This window comes from Salmo salar, chromosome 25, assembly GCF_965601325.2.
Source record: "Salmo salar chromosome 25, fSalSal1, whole genome shotgun sequence".
NCBI lineage: Eukaryota > Metazoa > Chordata > Actinopteri > Salmoniformes > Salmonidae > Salmo > Salmo salar.
In genome coordinates, this window is record NC_138315.1 from 30,326,334 (window position 1) to 30,345,624 (window position 19,291).

The 19,291-nt window shown below is 43.2% G+C and overlaps 1 protein-coding gene across 1 annotated transcript; it reads left to right on the forward strand.

Moving 5' to 3' along the window:
* Positions 1-10,488: 10,488 nt before the first annotated feature.
* On the forward strand, positions 10,489-18,817 carry lacc1 (laccase domain multifunctional purine nucleosidase 1). The gene is made up of 5 exons (XM_014173915.3): positions 10,489-11,218; positions 13,743-13,921; positions 15,198-15,366; positions 15,468-15,693; positions 17,052-18,817. Exons 1-5 carry the CDS (start codon positions 10,549-10,551, stop codon positions 17,257-17,259), a joined length of 1,452 nt encoding a protein of 483 aa, XP_014029390.3. The 5' UTR covers positions 10,489-10,548; the 3' UTR covers positions 17,260-18,817.
* Positions 18,818-19,291: the final 474 nt, after the last annotated feature.

Sequence of the window (19,291 nt, forward strand, 5' to 3'; positions counted from 1 at the left end):
ACACACTCCTATTTGCACGCACACTCATACAAAACCATGTGCACAAGACTTGCATGTGTATGTGTGCACGCACACACACACACACACACACACACACACACACACACACACACACACACACACACACACACAGACACCCCCACACACACACACACACACACACACACACACACACACACACACACACACACACACACACACACACACACACAGACACACACACACACACACCTCTACTGGACACTGTGGTGAAGAAGGCATGACAGCGACTCTTCAACTTCAGGATGCTGAAGAAATTTGGCCTGTCCCACGAGGGCCCTCACAGTGTTCTACAGGAGCACCATCGAGAGCATACTGTTGGGTTGCATCACAGCCTGATAGGGCAACTCCATCGCCGCGGACCGAAAGGCGCTACAGAGGGTGGTACGCTCAGCCGAACGCACCATTGGGTACACTGCCCTCCAGGACACCTACAACACCACGTGTAACAGGAAGGCCAAGAAGATCATCAGGAAACTCGGCCACCTGTGCCATGGCCTGTTCTCCCTGTTTCCATCAGTCAGATGTGGGCAGTATAGGAGCATCATGGCAAAAGACTGTAAAACTGGCCAATAGCTTCTACCCCCAGACCATCAGGCTGCTGAACAGCCACCACTAGTCAGCTACCTACTCCCACTGCCTTCCCCCGGCCTCTCCGAACTTCCTGCCCCCACTCCAATGGACATTATCATGCTGAATAGCCACCACTAGTCAACTACCTAATCCCCCTGTCCCACCACCTGCTCCCCTGGTCTTCCCACCCCATCCCCCCATGCTACTCCAGCTATAGGATATTTACCCTGCCCCCACCCCAATGGACATTTATCATTGCCACAGTTGTTAATATGTTTATATTATTATTTATATTTTTATTCTTATCTATTTTTATTATATTTGATTTGTTTTATTTCAGTTTGTCCTGCATTGGCCTGCATCATTTCACTGTACCTTGTAATTACATCTGCAACCCTGTACACGTGACTATTAAACTCTATAATCTAATCTGACACCTTCATGCACACTGTCATTCCATTGAGGATCTCATAGTATCTTATTGTACCTATTCAATGTCGTTACACAGGAGACTGGGGGAGGGGCTGGAAGAGAGAAGGGAGAGAGATGCTCTCAGGAGGTAGCTACCTCTATTTCTCACACACACACACACACACACACACACCCACACACACACACACACACACACACACACACACACACACACACACACACACACACACACACACACACATAAATGCAAGCACACACAATCTCTACACAAAATGATGCTGTCAGCTGGCTACATCCATCGCTCACACATGCACAAAAAGTACAACACCACCTGACCCTGGGTCCTTCATAATAACTGTGGCTCAGAGATATGCATCAGCCCAGACAACACAGCCAATGTGATCAAGTCCTGGACCTGCGGCCCACTTTTTGGAAGTGAACTACTCTATTTCGTCCCTTCGCTATTTCAGCATCGAGCGCGTCACCCTGTCTAGGAGAGGGGGTGACCTTGACAATGTATTGTTAAAACGAGAGGCTGCCTGGATCTTTACAGACCCCTGCTCCCTTCAGTCTCAACGTAGACTTTGATCTGAAGCCATTCTTGTGATTACTGTGATTTTGCGATCCATTGTGAAATATTTATAGGCCTATGTAGCCAAATTGTATTTATAACCATATGTTATTCATTCATGCTTTTTGAAATGTTCTATTTATCTATAGATCAACCAATGGAATCAAGCCAAATCCATCCATGATTACAGACACCTGTGTGTGTCCTTTGACACTATATAAACTAGTGACAGGCAGTGTTTGTCATTATACCCTGATGAAGACAGCTTGTTATTAGGTTAAATGATTGCATCTGAGCTCCTAGAGTGTGAGGCTCTCCTTTTTTTTTTAAACTGGACCTGTGGACCAACACACACTCTCATTCCACAGCCAAGTCATCTAGGACCATAGGGATGGTGTAATGAACACGAGGGGAGACAGAGAGCTGGTTTCAAGCGCAGGGCGCAGCAGGTGTTGATTGCAAAGGACCACAGTAGGAGGCAGATAACTGGGTCCAGGGGCAGGCAGAAGGTCATACACAGGGGGTCCAAAAGGGCAACGGTACCGACAGAGAAAAGGCTAGTATCATAGTCCGGGAGATCAGGCAATAGGTTGATAACAGGAAATTCAATAGGCTAAAGTATAGACAGGGAATAGGCAAAAGACGTCATTAGTGAGGCAGGCAAAAACTATCATACACGGGAGGATTAACTAACTCACATTCTGTCAGGTGGGATTGGGAGCGTTGCTGGACAGCAATTTTCAGGTCTCTCCAGAGATGTTCAATCGGGTTCAAGTCCGGGCTCTGGCTGGGCTACTCAAGTACATTCAGATACTTGTCCCGAAACCACTCCTGCGTTGTCTTGGCTGTGTGCTTAGGGTCATTGTCCTGTTGGAAGGTGAAGCATCGCCCCTGTCTGAGGTCCTGAGCTGGAGTAGGTTTTCATCAAGGATCTCCCTGTACTTTGCTCTGTTCATCTTTGCCTCGATCCTGACTAGTCTCCCAGTCCCTGCCACTGAAAAACATCCACACAGCATGATGCTGCCACCACCATGCTTCACCGTAGGGATGGTGCCAGGTTTCCAGAGCATTCAGGCCAGAGAGTTCAATCTTGGTTTCATCAAACCAGAGAATCATGATGTCATGTGCCTTTTACTGAGTGGCTTCCGTCTGGCCACTCTACCATAAAGGCCTGATTGGTGGAGTGCTGCAGAGATGGTTGTCCACAAAGGAACTCTAGAGCTCTGTCAGAGTGACCATCAGGTTCTTGGTTACCTCCTTGACCAAGAGGCCCTTCTCCCCGATTGCTCAGTTTGGCCGGGCGGCCAGCTCTAGGAAGAGCCTTGGTGGTTCCAAACATCTTCCTTTTAAGAATGATGGATGTCACTGTGTTCTTGGGGACCTTCAATGCTACAGAAATGTTTTGGTACTATTCCCCAGATCTGTGCCTCAACACAATCCTGTCTCGGGGGTCTATGTACAATTCCTTCAACCTCATGGCTTGGTTTTTGCTCTGACATGCACTGTCAACTGTGGGACCTTACATAGACAGGCGTGTGCCTTTCCAAAACATGTCCAAATAATTTAATTTACCACAGGTTGATTCCAATCAAGTTGTAGAAACATCTCACGGATGATCAATGGAAACAGGATGCTCCTGAGCTCAATTCAGAGTCTCATAGCAAAGAGGCTGAATACTTATGTAAATAAGGTATTTCTGTTTTTTATTTTTAATACATTTTTATAATTTCTAAAAAACAGTTTTTACATTATTGTGTGTTGATAGCTAAGGAAAAAAAAATATTTTATCAATTTTAGACATTTTAGAATAAGGCTGTAACGTAACAAAATGTGGAAAAGGTCAAGGAGTCTGAATACTTTCAGAATGCACTGTACATTATCAAGCATTTCACACATGTTATCCAAATACTGACTGTTACTACTTGGTGGTCTACAGCAGCTTCCCACAAGAATGGACTTTAGGTAAGGCAGATGAACCTGTAGCCATATTACCATATTACATATCAACAGTATTTAACATGAGATCCTCTCTAAGCTTTAAAGGAATGTGGTTCTGAATATAAACAGCAACACCTCCACCATTGGCATTTCTGTATTTTCTGTAGATGTTATAACCATGTATTGTTACCACTGTATCATCAAAGGTAATATAAAGTACGTTTCAGATATTTTCAGAATATGAATGTCATCTGTTACTAGCAAGTTATTGATTTCATGAACCTTGTTTCTTAAGCTACACATGATAATGTGGGCTATTTTCAGCACTTTTCTGGGATGCTTGATTGTTCTCATTGCTTAACTGGAAAGCTTAGCAGAAGTTGACATGCTCATGTTATTTATGTTAGTGTAGGGTGAGCTGCACACAGTGGACTACCTACTAGGGCACACCGCCTCAGTGGTAATAGTATAACTCTGGTTCATAGGCACATGATTACAGCATACAATAGCTGTAGGATCAGCAGTGGCATTCAGGGCAGTTAGAGGGACATAAAATAGGTTACTTACATTGTCTACCAATGACCCTAGGATAATGTTAATTTGCTGAAGCATTATGACAACTCAGCGACACAATGGTAGGGATTAACTGAGCTGGGCTTGGGTCATTGATAAGTCATTGTCTCAACGCAGCCTTATAATGCTGTAAAAGGATCCAGGAACCCAAATGATTTGGGTGGATCCCATCTTCCTTATAAAATGAGCTTTGTTTCCAGAGTGTATCAAAATTGTTAATACATTTTACACACACAGAGCTGCAATAGTCACGTAGCCAGTTATGGAGGGCTAAAAGTCTGCTGAACTGTTCAATGCCATGATTTAAGGAGGGCACATGGCCAGATATTATGGGGCGTTTGTTGGTGTTAAGCAGAGACCCAATCAGTTCTTCTTAATTTTGTTGTGTACTCACGCTCATGGATAGCACAAAGTTTTTTCTCCAGGTACTGAGACATTTCTTACCATTGAACTGCCCGATACAATGGCCACAAGAAGCAGGATAGCGTACGCCCGCAGCTCCCAGCGATAGGTCCAAACCTCCCACAGAAGGCAGAGCCCCGTTAGATCCAGAGAAAGGGAAAGGAGCCAAACTCGACGACAAAGCAGACACAGGCAGTCCCAGTGATGTAGGCGCAGGTAGATCAGGCACCAGGGTGGGGCAGCTATTCTTCATCTCGATCTCCTAATAAGTTATATGGACTCTAAATAATAGGGGCTGGCATTCTTTTTTAATTATCTTCCTCTGTCCCCCATACATACAACATCTGAAAGGTCCCTCAGTCAAGCACAGGTTCAACTACAAAGTCCAGGGAGGTTTTCGAAAGCCTCATAAAGAAGGGTAGTGATTGGTACATGGATAACAATAACAAATCAGACATTGAATATTATCTTTAAGCATGGTCAAGTTAATAATTAGGCTATGGATGATTGGATGTATTAAATCAAATCAAATCAAATCAAATGTATTTATATAGCCCTTCTTACATCAGCTGATATATCAAAGTGCTGTACAGAAACCCAGCCTAAAACCCCAAACAGCAAGCAATGCGGGTGTAGAAGCACGGTGGCTAGGAAAAACTACCTAGAAAGGCCACAACCTAGGAAGAAACCTAGAGAGGAACCAGGCTATGAGGGGTGGCCAGTCCTCTTCTGGCTGTGCCAGGTGAAGATTATAACAGAACATGGCCAAGATGTTCAAATGTTCATAAATGACCAGCATGGTCAAATAATAGTAATCACAGTGAACAGGTCAGTGTTCCATAGCCGCAGGAAGAACAGTTGAAACTGGAGCAGCAGCATGGCCAGGTGGACTGGGGACAACAAGGAGTCATCATGCCAGATAGTCCTGAGGCATGGTCCTAGGGCTCAGGTCCTCCGAGAGGGAGAAAGAAAGAAAGAAAGAATGAGAGAGAGCATACTTAAATTCACACAGGACACCGGATAAGATTGGAGAAATACTCCAGATATAACAGACTGACCCTTGCCCCCCGACACATAAACTAGTGCAGCATAAATACTGGAGGCTGAGACAGGAGGGGTCAGGAGACACTGTGACCCCATCCGATGATACCCCCGGACAGGGCCAAACAGGCAGGATATAACCCCACCCACTTTGCCGAAGCACAGCCCCCACACCTCTAGAGGGATATCTTCAATCACCAACTTACCATCCTGAGACAAAGCCAAGTATAGCCCACAAAAATCTCTGCCACAGCACAACCCAAGGGTGGGCGCCAGCCCAGACAGGAAGACCACGTCAGTGACTCAACCCACTCAAGTGACGCACCCCTCCTAGGGATGGCATGCAAGAGCACCAGTAAGCCAGTGACTCAGCCCCTGTAATAGGGTTAGAGGCAGAGAATCCCAGTGGAGAGAGGGTAACCGGCCAGGCAGAGACAGCAAGGGCAGTTCGTTGCTCCAATGCCTTTCCATTCACCTTCACACTCCTGGGCCAGACTACACTCAATCACAGGACCTACTGAAGAGATGAGTCTTCAATAAAGACTTAAAGGTTGAGACCGAGTCTGCGTCTCTCACATGGGTAGGCAGACCATTCCATAAAAATGGAGCTCTATAGGAGAAAGCCCTGCCTCCAGCCGTTTGCTTAGAAATTCTAGGGACAATTAGGAGGCCTGCGTCTGGTGACCGTAGCGTACGTGTAGGTATGTACGGCAGGACCAAATCGGAAAGATAGGTAAGAGCAAGCCCATGTAATGCTTTGTAGGTTAGCAGTAAAACCTTGAAATCAGCCCTTGCCTTAACAGGAAGCCAGTAAAGGGAGGCTAGCACTGGAGTAATTTGATCAAATTTTTTGGTTCTAGTCAGGATTCTAGCAGCCGTATTTAGCACTAACTTAAGTTTATTTAGTGCTTTATCTGGGTAGCCGGAAAGTAGAGCATTGCAGTAGTCTAACCTAGAAGTAACAAAAGCATGGATTAATTTTTCTGCATCATTTTTGGACAGAAATTTTCAGATTTTTGCAATGTTACGTAAATGGAAAAAAGCTGTCCTTGAAACAGTCTTGATATGTTCATCAAAAGAGAGATCAAGGTCCAGAGTAACGCCGAGGTCCTTCACAGTTTTATTTGAGACAACTGTACAACCATCAAGATTAATTGTCAGATTCAACAGAAGATCTCTTTGTTTCTTGGGACCTAGAACAAGCATCTCTGTTTCGTCCGAGTTTAAAAGTAGGAAGTTTGCAGCCATCCACTTCCTTATGTCTTATACACAGGCTTCCAGCGAGGGCAATTTTGGGGCTTCACCATGTTTCATTGAAATGTACAGCTGTGTGTCATCCGCATAGCAGTGAAAGTTAACATTATGTTTTCGAATGACCAAGAGGTAAAATATATAGTGAAAACAATAGTGGTCCTAAAACTGAACCTTGAGGAACACCGAAATGTACAGTTGATTTGTCAGAGGACAAACCATTCACTGAGACAAATTGATATCTTCCCGACAGATAAGATCTAAACCAGGCCAGAACTTGTCCGTGTAGACCAATTTGGGTTTCCAATCTCTCCAAAAGAATGTGGTGATCGATGGTATCAAAAGCAGCACTAAGGTCTAGGAGCACGAGGACAGATGCAGAGCCTCGGTCTGACGCCATTAAAAGGTCACTTACAGTGCCTTGCGAAAGTATTCGGCCCCCTTGAACTTTTCGACCTTTTGCCACATTTCAGGCTTCAAACATAAAGATATAAAACTGTAATTTTTTGTGAAGAATCAACAACAAGTGGGACACAATCATGAAGTGGAACGAAATTTTTTGGATATTTAAAACTTTTTTAACAAATAAAAAACTGAAAAATTGGGCGTGCAAAATTATTCAGCCCCCTTAAGTTAATACTTTGTAGCGCCACCTTTTGCTGCGATTACAGCTGTAAGTCGCTTGGGGTATGTCTCTATCAGTTTTGCACATCGAGAGACTGAAATTTTTGCCCATTCCTCCTTGCAAAACAGCTCGAGCTCAGTGAGGTTGGATGGAGAGCGTTTGTGAACAGCAGTTTTCAGTTTTTTCCACAGATTCTCGATTGGATTCAGGTCTGGACTTTGACTTGGCCATTCTAACACCTGGATATGTTTATTTGTGAACCATTCCATTGTAGATTTTGCTTTATGTTTTGGATCATTGTCTTGTTGGAAGACAAATCTCCGTCCCAGTCTCAGGTCTTTTGCAGACTCCATCAGGTTTTCTTCCAGAATGGTCCTGTATTTGGCTCCATCCATCTTCCCATCAATTTTAACCATCTTCCCTGCCCCTGCTGAAGAAAAGCAGGTCCAAACCATGATGCTGCCACCACCATGTTTGACAGTGGGGATGGTGTGTTCAGGGTGATGAGCTGTGTTGCTTTTACGCCAAACATAACGTTTTGCATTGTTGCCAAAAAGTTCGATTTTGGTTTCATCTGACCAGAGCACCTTCTTCCACATGTTTGGTGTGTCTCCCAGGTGGCTAGTGGCAAACTTTAAACGACACTTTTTATGGATATCTTTAAGAAATGGCTTTCTTCTTGCCACTCTTCCATAAAGGCCAGATTTGTGCAGTATACGACTGATTGTTGTCCTATGGACAGAGTCTCCCACCTCAGCTGTAGATCTCTGCAGTTCATCCAGAGTGATCATGGGCCTCTTGGCTGCATCTCTGATCAGTCTTCTCCTTGTATGAGCTGAAAGTTTAGAGGGACGGCCGGGTCTTCGTAGATTTGCAGTGGTCTGATACTCCTTCCATTTCAATATTATCGCTTGCACAGTGCTCCTTGGGATGTTTAAAGCTTGGGAAATCTTTTTGTATCCAAATCCGGCTTTAAACTTCTCCACAACAGTATCTCGGACCTGCCTGGTGTGTTCCTTGTTCTTCATGATGCTCTCTGCGCTTTAAACGGACCTCTGAGACTATCACAGAGCAGGTGCATTTATACGGAGACTTGATTACACACAAGTGGATTCTATTTATCATCATTAGTCATTTAGGTCAACATTGGATCATTCAGAGATCCTCACTGAACTTCTGGAGAGAGTTTGCTGCACTGAAAGTAAAGGGGCTGAATAATTTAGCGCGCCCAATTTTTCAGTTTTTTATTTGTTAAACAAGTTTGAAATATCCAATAAATTTCGTTCCAGTTCATGATTGTGTCCCACTTGTTGTTGATTCTTCACAGAAAATTACAGTTTTATATCTTTATGTTTGAAGCCTGAAATGTGGCAAAAGGTCGAAAAGTTCAAGGGGGCCGAATACTTTCGCAAGGCACTGTACCACCTTCACAAGTGCAGTCTCAGTGCTATGATGGGTTCTAAAACCAGACTGAAACATTTCGTATTAAACCATCCAGACACATCAAAGATGCCATCTTCCTTCTGCACTGAGCTGCAGGATAAGAAGGAAACTACTTAGGGATGTCACAATGAATTGATTTTATAACAGCTAGTTCAATGGCTGTGATAGTAGAAAACTGAGGATGGATCAACAACATTGTAGTGGCTCCACAATAATGGCCTAAATGACAGAATGAAAAGAAGAATAGAAATATACAGAATTAAAATAGTCCAAAACATGCAGGTACTAAAGTAATACAAAAAATAAACACTAAACACATCACTGAGTAACTGCCTCATTATTTTTAAGCATGGTGGTGGCTGCATCATGGTATGGGTATGCTTGACATCGGCAAAGGCTGGGTAGTTAGTCAGGATGAAAAGAAAGAGGATAGACCTAAGCACAGGCAAAATCCTAGAGGAAAACCTGTTTCAGCCTGCTTACAACAGACGCTGGGAGAGGAATTCATCTTATAGCATCTTTTTAACCTACAACACAAAGCCAAATCTACACAGTGAATGTTCCTACGTTCCTTCGTAGACAAGTTACAGTTTTGACTTAAATCTGCTTGAAAATCTGTGGCAAGACTTGAAAATTGCTGTCTCGCCATGATCCCCAACACCTTGACAGAGCTTGAAGAAATTTGAAAAGAATAATGGGCAAATATTGCACAATGCAAGTGTGTAAAGGTCTTATGAAACTTGCCCAAGAAGACTCACAGCTGTAATCACAGCCAAATGTGTTTTTAACATGTATTGATTCAGGGGGGTGGATACTTATCTAATCAAGGTATATTAGTGTTTTATTTTTCATTAATACCATTTTTTAAAAATAATTTCTCTTCCACTTTGCATATTTTGTGTAGATTGTTGGGGAAAAAAAGAAAATTAAATCAATCCCACTTTGTAACACAATAAAATGTGAAGAAATCCTGGTGGGTGTAGACTTTCCATAGGCCTTGTACACTACTTTTCGATTAAATTTGACATCCTGCAATTGAGACCTGGAGAAGACAGATGAGCTGAGTCATAATCACCTGACACAGCACACCTGCTGTACTTGTCTGTTGTCTTGTTTGTATTTACAGTAGCCTACTTCCTCTTCATCTAAACCAGACCAGCACAAACATGGCCAGACATTATTGATACAGTATGAATGATATGATATGGCTATGAGGAAGTTATGCGTCTTCAAAACAATAAAAGGGATTGAAGAGGAACAGTCAGAAAGGTCAAAGATTATATTGGGTTACCGCTGTTTACCGGTGTACAGTCCATCGCAGAAACCCCGCGCTGGAATTTCCGCGGAGGGCGGACGTCACTAGTTACCACAGCTACAAAGTTATAATTATGGCTAAACCCCCGCCTATTTCTACAATTTATCTTCTTAAAATCTGATTTGAAACCTAACCCTAACCACGCTGCTAACATTATGCCTGACCCTGACATTAAATTAAGACCAAAAAGCACATTTTTGTTTTCATGAATTTGTACGATAGAGACAATTTTGACTTTGTGGCGGTGGTAACTAGTGACAAACCCGGAGGGCGGGAACAGTGCTATTCAAGGAGGAAGTTCAAACTTTTCTGAAAGCGGAGTTTCTGAAAGCGGCGTGTTGACGCATGGAAATATGTTCCTCTTTGCGTAAAAAGGCACATCGCCTCTGGAAATGCAGCATTCATAACACACTTGTAGAGAAGCTTTTATCTAGTAGTTACGTTTTTTCCGTTTATTGGATATCATTATTGCATTTACTTGACAACATGTCAGAAGTCTTCATTATAGATCTAATTCACTGTCGGTGTCCGCAGCACAGCTCGTGCGTGGAGAGGCAAGTAAAAAGCGTCACAGGTAGGAGCGATATCGGCTTTCAAATATATCTACTATTCGGACCACACGGTCAACGTTGTAATCCAAACGGCGAGAACAAGGTGTCTTTGCTGGAAACGTTTTTCAGTCAGAAGACAAACGTCCACGTATTGGACTACACCACTGTTACGGAGTCTTGGTACCGTTTCAAACTAGCGGTGGACCAACTGGACTTGCGAACGGTTCGGGTGTTCACCTCAAAAAACAGGAGACCGATGTTTGAAGCATACATTGTGCAACTTTTCACGGAGGTGTATACATTTGAGTACGTCACATCCAATGACCGCCCGTGCCCTGGTCATGTGCAATGCGACTCACCTTTAGCTCCACCTGTCAGTGAGGTCAGAGAGGAGGTCAGAAGCTTTCTGCAGCAGTTACCTGCTAAAGGAGACATCACCATACTGAGGTCCACTTTCATTTCAGGTAGGTGTGTGTGTAATACAGTATCTATTACTGTAGTGTAATATTAGGCTGAATTATCTGAGGACTATCATTCAGCAACCAGTGAACAGTCCCTCCCTTCTTTCCTCTTCACCCCTCTCCCCTCCCTCTATACACCTCTCTTCTCTCTCAATTCAATTCAATGTAAGGGCTTTATTGGCATAGGAAACATGTTAACATTGCCAAAGCAAGTGAAATAGATAATAAACACAAGTGAAATAAACAGGAAACATTACACTCACAAAAGTTGCAAAATAATAAAGACATTTCAAATGTCATTATGTGCAAATAGTTAAAATATAAAAGGGAAAATAAATAAACATAAATATGGGTTGTATTTACAATGGTGTTTGTTCTTCACTGGTTGCCCTTTTCTTGTGGCAATAGGTCACACATCTTGCTGCTGTGATGGCACACTGTGGTATTTCACCCAATAGATATGGGAGTTAATCAAAATTGGGTTTGTTTTCCAATTCTTTGTGGATCTGTGTAGTCTGAGGGAAATATGTGTCTCTAATATGGTCATACATTTGGCAGGAGGTTAGGAAGTGCAGCTCAGTTTCCACCTCATTTTGTGGGCAGTGTGCACATAGCCTGTCTTCTCTGAGAGCCAGGTCTGCTTTCTCTTGAGAGCCAGGTCTGCTTACAGCAGCCTTTCTCAATAGCAAGGCTATGCTCACTGAGTCTGTACATAGTCAAAGCTTTCTTTGTGATCGGGTATTCTGCCACTGTGTACTCTCTGTTTAGGGCCAAATAGCACTGTAGTTTGCTCTTTTTTTGTTTGTTAATTCTTTCCAATGTGTCAAGTAATTATCTTTTTTGTTTTCTCATGATTTGATTGGGATTAACATGACCATTTTGTGAATTCTTCTGCATGAAGAGTTTCAATTTGGTGTTTGTCACATTTTGTGAATTCTTGGTTGGTGAGCGAACCCCAGACCTCACAACCATAAAGGGCAATGATATTGATTCAAGTATTTTTAGCCAGATCCTAATTGGTCTGTCGAATTTTATGTTCCTTTTGATAGCATAGAAGGCCCTTCTTGCCTTGTTTCTCAGATCGCTCACAGCTTTGTGGAAGTTACCTGTGGCGCTGATGTTTAGGCCGAGGTATGCACAGTTTTTGTGTGCTCTAGGGCAACGTGTCTAGATGGAATTTGTATTTGTGGTCCTGATGACTGGACCTTTTTTGGAACACCATTATTTTTGTCTTACTGAGATTTACTGTCAGGGCCCAGGTCTGACAGAATCTGTGCAGAAGATCTAGGTGCTGCTGTAGGCCCTCCTTGGTTGGGGACAGAAGCACCAGATCATCAGCAAACAGTGACATTTGGCTTCAGATTCTAGTAGGGTGAGGCCGGTTGCTGCAGACCGTTCTAGTGCCCTCACCAATTCGTTGATATATATGTTGAAGAGGGTGGGGCTTAAGCTGCATCCCTGTCTCACCCCACGGCCCTGTGGAAAGAAATGTGTGTGTGGTTTGCCAATTTTGTTTGTGTACATGGATTTCATAATGTCGTATGTTTTTCCCCCAACACCACTTTCCATCAATTTGTATAGCAGACCCTCCTGCCCAATTGAGTCAAAAGCTTTTTTGAAATCAACAAAGCATCAGAAGACTTTGTCTTTGTTTTGGTTTGTTTGTTTGTTAATTAGGGTGTGCAGGGTGAATACGTGGTCTGTCGTATGGTAATTTGGTAAAAAGCCAATTTGACATTTGCTTCGTACATTGCTTTCACTGAGGAAATGTACTAGTCTGTTGTTAATGATAATGCAGAGGATTTTCCCAAGGTTGCTCGCTCTCACGGTAGTTATTGAGGTCAAATTTGTCTCCACTTTTGTGGATTAGGGTGATCAGTCCTTGGTTCCAAATATTGGGGAAGATGCCAGAGCTAAGGATGATGTTAAAGAGTTTAAGTATAGCCAATTGGAGTTTGTGGTCTGTATATTTTATAATTTCATTGAGGATACCATCAACACCACAGGCCTTTTTGGGTTGGAGGGTTTGTATTTTGTCCTGTAGTTCATTCAATGTAATTGGAGAATCCAGTGGGTTCTAGAAGACTTTAATAGTTGATTCTAAGATTTGTATTTGATCATGTATATGTTTTGCTGTTTGTTATAGAGACAAAAAGATTGGAGAAGAGGTTTATCCATACATCTCCATTTTAAATAGATAACTCTTTGTTGTGTTTAGAGGTTTCTAATTTTCCCAGAAGTGGTCCGATTTTTTTGGGATTCTTCAATTACATTGAGCTGATTTAGGTGGACCTGGTCATGAAGGCTGTTCAATTCCAGGGTGGAGTGGTGGGCCAGGTAAACATTTGGTTTTGAGGCACAGTCACGGGAAATACTTGCGTTCTCTCTTTCTCTCTCCACTTTGTCTCTCTCTCTCCACTTTCTCTCTCCACTTTGTGTGTGTGTGTGTGTGTGTGTGTGTGTGTGTGTGTGTGTGTGTGTGTGTGTGTGTGTGTGTGTGTGTGTGTGTGTGTGTGTGTGTGTGTAGACTGTTTCTCCCATGGGTTCACCACACGTACAGGAGGTATTTCCTCCATCTCCACCCTCTCCTCTCTCAACCTGTTCAGTAGCTCCAGACGCAGAGACCCCAGGACCCTCGTAGCCGAGAACATCCGCCGACTAGCCCAAAAGGCTGGGTTCTTCCCCCGACTCCTGCACCTGGTGAAGGTACCACAGCACAGAAAATAACATGAATGTAGCCTCCCTGAATGTAAGTGTAACACAGCCTCAAGAGGTCAACCAGAAGAAGACTGGCTACAGAGTGTGAATTATACTGTGACATTCAGAGGGTCTATTTTTTTCATGGAACTTCATATGCTTCACACGCTTAACTTTATCTGTAAAGTTATAATCCCTTTTGGTCAAGTTTCCCCCACACAGCGGTGCAGGCCGAGCGTGTCGCTATAGTAAACGTCTCGAGTTGCACAAAAGGGAATGTAACGTTGTGGATAAAGTTCAGAATGACACAATTTCATGTGTACAACATCTAAAGACCTACATCACTATACTGAGAGTGTGTCCGTTTCTAAAAAGACATATTTGGGTGTTTTTAAGATTTTGTTCATGTATTTTGCGTGCCCTGATACTGCACAACAAGCAATGAGGAAGTGAATCGCGGCTGGGATAAGTTTCTCATAAATAACATAGGATGCATTTTCTCCATATATTTTTTTTAATGGTTGGCCACTCTGGTAGGCCTACATTATGATCAAATGGCCACAGTAGCCTACTTGACCACTGTTAGTTTTAACTTAAAACAGGTACAGCCTGTGTTCACGGTAAACACGCGCCGGAAGTTGCACAGAATTTTCACAACGTTCAAGTTTGCACTCAGCAGACCTGAAATTTGCTGACGATGAACAAAAATGAGAGGAAACATTGGTCTGGACCCTTCTATAACGGGCCATTTACATTCAAAAATGAGATTTACTTCAGACATAGGAAAATTCTCCTTTAATATTTACCACTGTAGCAGAAAAAAATGCATTTTAAATAAATAGGAGAATGGTTCAATTAGAATTAATTATCGACCCCCCCCCCCCAAAGTTGACTTTGTTGCATTCAGGGGCATTCATGTCTCATTCAGAGGGTCTGAGACCCCCTGGGCCCCCCATAATTTGCACTCTGACTGGCCACACCTCTTAACCTGGTTCCTCTAGGATTTTTCTTAGGTTCCAGCCTTTTGGGGAGTGTTTCTGTGCTTCTGCCTCTGCATTGCTTGCTCTTTGGGGTTTTAAGCTGGGTATCTGTAAAGCACTTTGTGACAACTGCTGATGTAAAAAGGGCTTTATAAAATACATTTGATTGATTGAGGTCTAGACCGTTATGGCACAGGGAGGTAGTGCACATGTCCTGTACATCGTGTAAACACTCACTCCAGTGGGTTGTAGAAAACATCACTGACATCATTAAGTGGTTAATGCTGAATAGCTGTTTCTGCCAGGTGAACCACGGCAGTGACGTATGGGTGATGGGAAAGGAAGAGGAGCCACACGACTATGATGGCATCGTAACCAATCAGAGAGGTGTTGTCATAGCGGCGCCAGGAGCTGATTGCATGCCCCTCCTCTTCACTGACCCCGTGGCCAGGGTCATCGGAGTAGCTCACGCTGGTGAGACATACACTTTAAGTACAAGACAGTATTAATATTCCGTAGAAAGATGTCTGCTGGTGCATCATTATAAAGTGTTCCTTTGTGTTTCCCTCTCTCAGGATGGAAAGGAACCCTGATGGGTGTTGCCATGGCTACAGTCAACGCCATGGTGATGGGATTCGGCAGCAGGGCGTGTGACGTCACCGTGGTGATTGGGCCGTCGGTGGGGGCCTGTTGCTTTACACTGGAGAGAGAGCAGGCTGCAGACTTCTACTCTATCCACCCTGATTGTGTTCCTGACATGGCCGAGACCAGGCCTCATGTCAACATACGACTAGCCACCAGGTTAGTTTGGCCAACTATACAACACATAGACAAATAGCGCATTCAAGCGGGTCCCTTTTCTCAAGCCGGTGAACATCGTTGGTCACTGCCTTTCAAAGTGTTGCATTATGGGGATAAAAATTGTCCGACTTGTGCCTATATGTCGACTGCATGAACTTTACAAAAATCTTGTGACCAAGTTTCTGCAGTTGCTCTTCACCAACTTCATCCTGCAGCCATCGCCTGCATTGTGGGAGGCTCTATTGTCAACCAATCATTTGTTTTTTTTTACCCACGCAAACGTGATCAAAGACATGACTGAAACAGGAACCATCTTTGCCGCGATTCGTGTATACACTGGATATATACAAATGAATGTGATATTTGAGTCTCTCTGTCACAAATTGATTGTACAATGTACACACATAGTATGCCAGTTTGTGAGTGTGCGATATGGGGGTTGGAGACATAGAAAGAAAAACGTTTTTTAAACAATGGCAACACTGCCATGTTGATCTAAGCCTTGCTGTTGGAAAACCACATTAATATCTGACTTCCGGGCCTCCCGAGTGGCGCAGCGGTCTAAGGCACTACATATCCAGGTTCGAGCCCGGGCTGTGTCGCAGTCGGCCGCGACCGGGAAACCCATAAGGCGACGCATGGCTCTCGACCTCCTGTACGGGAGTTGCAGCGATGGGACAAGACTGTAACTACCAATTGGGTATCAGAACATTGGGGAGAAAAAGTGGTAAAAAAAATATTTACAAAAGTCTATAAATATCAGACTTCTGGCTGTCGCAGTTGCACTTCACCCGACTTCGCTCCTCGACTTTCGTCTACATTCAGTTGCTTGAGCCTTACCACTCTTTCTCTGACATAATGTCCTTAAATCACTGATAATTAAAAAAAAGCATTGACTCCCAGTTGAAATAACTTCTCAGGGTCAATAATGAGGTCAAACTATGATGTGGTTTTTATGATAGGTGCTGCTAGGCTGGAGAGTCACCTGAATGATTTCCTATAGGGTGTTACCGGGTTACCGCTCTCCCTGATTTATTACCATAGAGGCAGTTCCCCCCCAGCCACTCATCTGATTGCAAAGACAAAGGTCATGCCCTGGGAGTGATCTCTGTGATTGGATACTGGTTGTGTAGGGTGATACTATTGAAATGATTATTAGTCCCATCAGGTTAATGGATTACCAATCTAACCAGCAGAATGATGGCGAGTCAAACTAAAGGGGCAGTATTTCTTCTGAACACATATTTCACCCTAGGTGCACGCTGACCATGGAATAATTAAAGTAGAATAATCTACATTGTTTAGATCAGGGTCTCTTCTTTTCCTGTGTTTTTAAACTTCCACGTTCTCCATTCCAGAATACTTCTCCAGAGGGAAGGGGTCCTGCCTGAGCATATCCATGATGACACAGTGACTGACAGGCCGAGCGTGACCCTGTGCACCTCCTGTCACCCTGAGGCCTTCTTCTCCCGCGTCAGGGATGGGCTTGACTTCGGAACACAGATGGGCTTCCTGTGGATGGACGAAACAGGAACTACTGACTGTTTCAGTAGTTCAGAACACTGAATTAATTTATGTACATTACCAGTCAAAAGTTTTAGAACACCTACTCATTTCAGGGTTTTTCTTTATTTGGACTATTTTCTACATTGTAGAATAATAGTGAATACATCAAACCTATGAAATAACACATGGAATCATGTAGTAATCAAAAAAGTGTTTAATATATTTTTTATTTGAGATTCTTCAAAGTAAAAAACCTTTGGCTTGATGACAGCTTTGCACACTCTTGGCATTCTCTCAACCAGCTTCATGAGGAATGATAGTCCCACTAAGCGCAAACCAGATGGGATATCTCTGCGCCACACGGAAGCTGTGGTAGCCATGCTGGTTAAGTGTTCCTTAAATTCTAAATAAATCACTGACAGTGTCACGAGCAAAGCACCCCCACACCATCACAAATCCTCGTCCATGCTTCACGGTGGGAACCACACATGCAGAGATCATCCGTTCACCTACTCTGCGTCTCACAAAGACACGATGGTTTAACTTTAAAAGTTCTTGAAATTTTCCGCATTGACTGACTTTCATGTCTTAATGTCATTATGGACTGTCTTTTCCTTTGCTTATTTGAGCTGTTCTTGACATAGTATGAACTTGTTTTTTTACCAAATAGGGCTATCTTCTGTATACCACCCCTACCTTGTCACAACACAACTGATTGGCTCAAACGCATTAAAAAGGAAAGAAATTCCACAAATGAACTTTTAACAAGGCACACCTGTTAATTGAAATGCATTCCAGGTGACTACCTCATGAAGCTGGTTGAGAGAATGCCAAGAGTGTTTAAAGCTGTCATCTAGGCAAAGGGTTGCTACTTTGAAGAATCTTACATATAACATATTTTGATTTGTTTAACACTTTTTTTGGTTACTACATGACTCCATGTGTTATTTCATCGTTTTGATGTGTTCACTATTATTATACACTGTAGAAAATAGTCAAAATAAAGAAAAACCCTTGAAGGAGTAGGTGTGTCCAAACATTTGACTGGTACTGTATATTAAATGCATGTCTAGCCATATCTGTCTGAGGTAAAGTTGCATGCAAAATAAAAGCGGTACATTCCAGATATGATTAATCTTCCCATGAATATTCACTTCATATGCAAACACTTATTCATACACAATGCATTATTGTGTTTGTGTGAGGATACAGTATTATTTTGGTTCCATTATTTTGGTTCCACAGAAATACAGTAGCAGGAAATCTGATATATCAGAAGGTGGCGATGGCACCACCAAAATAATGCTGTATCCTCACACAAATACAATAATGCATTGTTTGTTTATCTTTGTCTCAATCTCTTTATTTTAAAGATCTCAGGAATCACGTCTGTATGAATAGGCCATGTGGGGTGCACATAAATGAAAACCCAATATAGAACGTTTGAGTAAAAGAAACTCCATAGCAAGGAAATAAAGTCTCTCTATCTTGTATGATCTTGTATTTTAGTGTTTTATGAGGCCATGGTCTATTAAAGCTACCGTTAAACACGTCTTCACTGCATTGTATAAGTTCCACACCAGCTACTTTAATTAAACCTGACTAATTAAGACCAACAGCTGTGCTTAATCTGTCATAATATAATAACCTAACCACACAGAGAGGGGGAGAGAGAGAGGGGGGAGACAGAGGGGGAGAGAGGGGGGAGACAGACAGAGAGAGGGGGGAGACAGACACAGAGAGGGGGGGAGACAGACAGAGAGGGGGGAGACAGAGGGGGAGAGAGGGGGGAGACAGACAGAGAGGGGGAGAGACAGACAGAGAGAGGGGGGAGACAGACAGAGAGGGGGGGAGACAGACACAGAGAGGGGGAGAGAGAGAGGGGGGAGACAGACAGAGAGAGGGGGGAGACAGACACAGAATGGGGGAGAGAGAGGGGTGAGACAGACAGAGAGAGGGGGGAGACAGACAGAGACAGGGGGCAAGACAGAGAGAGTGGACGGAATGCAGTATAGATATTATAGGTAGTGTTGCAGACATTGGGCGCTAGGGGGCAGTATTAGCTATGTTATAAGCAGTAGGTATGTTTTGC